The 5511-nt window shown below is 43.2% G+C and overlaps 1 protein-coding gene across 1 annotated transcript; it reads right to left on the bottom strand.

Annotated features, from left to right (window-relative positions):
• Positions 1-1600: 1600 nt before the first annotated feature.
• Positions 1601-4057, bottom strand: PCDHB1 (protocadherin beta 1). Its single transcript, XM_052644278.1, has one exon. It carries the CDS (start codon positions 4055-4057, stop codon positions 1601-1603), a length of 2457 nt encoding a protein of 818 aa, XP_052500238.1.
• Between the last annotated feature and the right edge of the window lie 1454 nt (positions 4058-5511).

The following is a 5511-nucleotide window of genomic DNA, read 5'->3' as shown; positions in this document are numbered from 1 at the left end:
TTGTACCAATGTTAATTTCTTAATTTTGTTGACTGTGCTATGGTTTGGAGAAGGCGATGGCACCCCACTCCAGTTCTCCTGCCTGGAAAATCCCATGGATGGCGGAGCCTGGTAGGCTGCAGTCCTTGGGGTCGCTGAGGGTCGGACACGACTGAGCGACTTCACTTTCCCTTTTCACTTCCATGCATTGGAGAAGGAAATGGCAACCCACTCCAGTGTTCTTGCCTGGAGAATCCCAGGGACTGGGGAGCCTGGTGGGCTGCTATCTATGGGGTCACACAGAGTTGGACACAACTGAAGTGACTTAGCAGCAGCAGTGCTATGGTTATGTAAGATGGTAACATCAAGGGAAGCCAGGTGAAGAGTATATGATAACTCTATACTATTCTTGCAGTTTTATGAGTCTAAAATTATCTCATAAGGAATTTAAATCCTTTTAAAAAACTTTTGTTGTAACTCGAAACTTCCAGTAGAAATGTAGATTTATATGCATTTCAAAGTTAAATAGGTAATTGAAGCTATTTGCCCAAACTAGAGGTACTGCTTCTCTACCCTTGGAATACCAGGTACAAATATTGTGCTTATGTGTGCTTAACATACCCCTTGTGGGTCTGTGTTTACATGTTATGTAAAATAAGGTACATAACTACAGACTCATTAAAGCAAACTCTTAAACAGTTAAGGCACAATTGGTAATATTAATTGTATCCTTGAAATGTTAATATTTTAATTTCAGTTTTTAAAGTTTAGAATGAGAGAACTTAAAATAGCTTATAGATTGAATTTGATTCCCTACTCCATTTTATGAATGATACGCTAGGAACGACCTCTTAGTCTCAATGTATGTCATCACATCAGCATGCTCAGAGGGGAAAATGGCTTAAGATCAACTCTGATAATAGGTGAAAATCTTTCTTTTTTTAAGGCTACTTATTTGGTATTAATGAATTCTTTTTCCTTTAATATCTTATTTATTTATTTTACTTTACAGTATTGTATTGGTTTTGCCATACTTCAACATGAATCCACCACAAGTATCTTCTGTAGATATTTGTAGTCTGTTTTTTTCCTTATCCACTTTTCATTCTCGATATTCAAATAACTATTCTCTGATGGGGAATGAGATAGGTATAAAGAGACCTAAGACTTGCCTAAGGCTCCCCAAGAACCATTAAGAAATTTAACTTAATTTTAGTAAACATTCCTGAACTGAATCTCTTTATCCTTATATCTGTCTTTATATTTGCAAATAAGGCAAATCCTTTTTCTTCTTTATCCTTCCTCCCATCTAGTTATCTATTGAGGACCACCATTCACCAGACATTCGCATGATTGTGAAGGGTGGTACAAGACATTGATTCAGAAATGATCTTTACTCATCAAGGGATAAAAACCTAGAAATTTCTGAATAATGATAAACTATATTTCTACTTCTCAACCTGACTGCTTTCTGATACATCAAAACTAGAAGATAGTTCTCTTCCCCTAAGCATGTGTAACTTTCTAATAGAAAATAACTTAAAGGCAAGATAACACAGTATCTATGGAACTGTTTCCAGAGCCAGAACTAGTGAACTTCCACAGGAGACATGGGTAATGGTTACATATAGTCATCAGATACTTGGTCTTGGCCCTCTGACCCCCGAGACCTGTTCCTATCAGAATCTAATGGTAATCTGGAGCCAGCCTCTGTTTTTGCCTCTCCATTTCCATGGGGGAAAGGGAAGTTGGGCATAAAGCGCTTAAGAAACCGGAACTCACTATTGCTAGTGCCAGTGGCTGAGCACATCTCATAGGGACAAGGCTGCGATATGGGTCCACTGGCTCCTCCTTGTACCAGGTTGTTAGAGAAATTGCAGTCATCATAGAAATGCTCTTGAATTGTGAACTTTTCTCTGTGTTTTATCTTCTGGCAGATATGTATAATGAAGATCACTGTGACAGAGAGGAGAAAGAGAAAGGAAAGCACAGCCAAAGAAATGACTAAATATTTAGTAGATGGATTTACCCTTGTAGGATGCTTAAATGTATCCCGAAACTGCAGATAGGGCTCAGAAAAGCCATCTACCAGGAGAATGTTAAGTGAGACAGTAGTAGAAAGAGCTGGTTGGCCATGATCCTGAACAAGAATGACCAGTTTCTGCATCATGGGGTCTCTCTCAGATACCTGCCGCAATGTACGGATTTCCCCATTTTGTTGCTGAACAGAGAATAACCCAAGGTCAGTGGCTTTAAATAGATGATATGAAAGCCAAGAATTCTGACCCGAGTCACCATCCACTGCCACCACCTTGGTCACCAGGTAGCCTGCCTCTGCAGACCTGGGCACCAGGTCATTGCAGGGCAAAGTGCCATTTTGCAGTGGGTACAAGATCATTGGACGGTTATCATTGTCATCCAGGACAACCACTCTGACAGTAACCTGGCTACTCAGTGACAGGAAGCCCCCATCAGTTGCCTTTACCACAAACTGAAAATGTTGAATGGCCTCATAATCCATCGTTCTCAATGCATAGAGTTTCCCATTGTCTGAATTTATGGAGATGTAAGCAAAGACTGATAGATCTCCACTTTTTGGAGGCAACAGGGAATATGTTACTTTGGCATTCTCACCCAAATCTAGATCCTCAGCAAGGACTTTGCCAATAAAAACTGCAGGGCTGTTGTTTTCTCTAACAGTCAAGATATAGGAATCTTCCTGAAATACTGGGGGGTTGTCATTAATGTCTGATATTAGCACTTCTATCACAGTCTCCGAGGACAGAGTAGGTGGTCCAGTATCCATGGCAACAAGGGTGATATTATAGCCAGAGACCTCCTCCCGATCCAAGCCTCTGTCAGTGACCAGTGAGTAGGAGTTCCGGAATGTAGGTTTGACTGCAAAGGGAAGGTCTTCTTTGAGAAAGCAGGTGATTTTTCCTCCCACTCGAATGTCCCGGTCTCGGATAGAAAAAAGGGCCACGACAGTCTGTAGTGGAGAGTCCTCAGGGAGAGGGCTGGACACAGAGGAGACTGTAACTTCAGGAGGATTGTCATTAACATCCATTACTTCCACCAGGACTTTGCTGTGGGCAGAGAGGCCTCCTCCATCGGTAGCTTGAATGTCAATGTCGTATGTTTCAAACACTTCAAAATCTAGCGGCCCTCTTAGGCGAATTTCTCCAGTTTCAGAGTGAATTTGAAATGTCTGGAGAATTACTTCTGGGTTTTGAGCTAAAGAGTAAGTTATCTCCTTGTTGGAGCCCTCGTCCAGGTCTGTGGCAGTCACCGTAGCCACCAGGGAACCGTTAGCGCTATTTTCCGGTACCTGAGCGCGGTACACCAGTCGAGAGAATTGGGGCACGTGATCATTGACGTCCAGAACCTCCACCCGGATGTGGGCGGTGCCAGACTTGGGTGGAGACCCTCCGTCCACAGCTGTAATTGTCAAGTTGACTTTCGGCTGCTCCTCTCTATCCAGGGGTTTATCCAGCACTAGTTCGGCATATTTGGGTCCGTGGCTGCGGAAGCGGGTGTGCAGGTGGAAATACTCATTGGCGCTTAGAGTGTAGTTTTGGAGACCGTTGAGTCCGACGTCCAGATCCTGGGCGCTCTGCAGAGGAAACCGTGAACCCAGGGGGGTGCTCTCCGGAATCCTTAAAAGAGGCTCCTTGTTTAGGAAAACCGGGGCATTGTCGTTGATGTCAAATACCCTGACCTCCACACGAAAGGACTGCAGTGGCTCCACCAGGACTACTTCAAAGTGCAGAACGCATGGGTCGGCTTTGCCACAGAGTGACTCCCGATCCAGTTTCTCCTTCACGAACAAATCCCCTGTTTTGCGGTGGAGCCGGAAATGCAGCTTATTGCCCTCAGAAACGAGCCGCGCCCCGCGCGCAGCCAGCTTCCCTACCTCCAGCCCCAGGTCCTTAGCCACATTAGCTACAAATGAGCCGCTCTCCATCTCCTCTGCCACTGAATAGCGAATGGTTGCTGCACCCCCCCTAGATAAGCACAGAAAAAGGAGAAGAGTTTCCACTTGCCTGCTTCGCAGGAGTTTTCTGCATGCAGTCGCCATTCTTTTCTCAGAAGCGCACTCTCAGCAGCAGCTGCCACCTGTTGCGGGTACACTTTAAACTTCTCTGCCAACAGGTTCCGGTTTTGCTAGCCTCTAACCGCAGTGCCTCCAAAGGCTAACCGAGCTGGGTGAGCTGTTTTGAACTTGGAAGAAAAATTACGTTGAGCAACTCAACTCCCCAGTCCCCAGTCTATCGAATGTATTAATAGATATGTTCTCATTCTGGAAAGTTAGGTAGAGGTTGAAATTTGTTGCCAAAGCAACAGCAAACTCACCTTTCGTTTCCCTTTCAGGGAAAAAAAAAAAAAGCCCTTGGGATTTGAGAAGCCAATGAGGATACTTGTTAAGCGAGCTTAAGGCTGAAGTCATCGTGTCTGTGAGCCGGCTGGGGATGCTGCAGCGAACAGGGAGGTGTTAAGGTACTGGGCAAACCCCACACACTGCGCCTGGAGACCAAAGGAAAGGCAGAAAGATACCGCAGAGTCTTCTGAAGCCTGAACCAGCTGGGTGGGGGTGGGGGCTTGGAGGAAATGATCAGTAGGAAAAGAAAAGAGGACAGACAGACGTCATCCTTCAGGAAACTGGGGTCCAGTAGGTACATTGGATAGGGCAGCTGTTCAACTTGCCTCATGATATGCATAAATCCATTCTTTTCCCTGGAATCCTCAAATGCTCAAATCCTCAAAAACCAGCAACTGGTTTGTTAGTCATGATTAAGATGGAATTAGTACTTATTGGGTATATTTCTATATACTGGTATGTGTTAAGTAATTCACATGCATTATCTGATTTAACCCTTGCATCAACAACTCTAGAGTACACATTTCTTTTTTACAGATGAAATTGAGAAGTTATGTTATTCCCCTAGGGCCCTCTACCTAGTAAATATGAAATAATAATAAAGTTTTATTAATTTATTAAGATAATTTAGTTTTGTCTGACACAATTCATGCTCATTATTAGTATGTAAATCTGCTTCCCAAATAATATAGTAGATAAATGAAGTGAAGACAAATGTTTGGCTTTAGATTTTAGAGGAAATTAAATAATAGACTACCTACATACATTGAAAACGGCCCAATAGAAATTGTGCAAGGTATTTGTTCAGAGTTTTTTTAATAGTCATAAGATCATAGAATGTTTAAGAATGCAACTCACAAAAATTAGGTCCATCTCCCCACCCCCTTTTAAAAAATATTTGATTGCACTGGGTCTTAGTTACAGTATTCAAACTCTTAGTTGCAGTATGTGGAATCTAGTTCCCTGACCAGGGATCTAACCTGGGCCCGCCTGTGTTGGGAGCACTGAGTCTGAGGCACTGGACCACCATGTAAGTCCCTCCCCTTTTTTTAAATAGATGAAAAACTAAGTCCCAAATGATTAAATCACTTGCCCAGTCCATACAGCTACTCCTAGCAATATAAGAACTAGAACCTGTCTTCTGACACTGTCTG

This window comes from Budorcas taxicolor, chromosome 7 (genome assembly GCF_023091745.1).
Source record: "Budorcas taxicolor isolate Tak-1 chromosome 7, Takin1.1, whole genome shotgun sequence".
Classification (NCBI taxonomy): domain Eukaryota; kingdom Metazoa; phylum Chordata; class Mammalia; order Artiodactyla; family Bovidae; genus Budorcas; species Budorcas taxicolor.
Note: the sequence above shows the minus strand (reverse complement) of the source record. Positions and strands in the feature narration are given on the sequence as shown.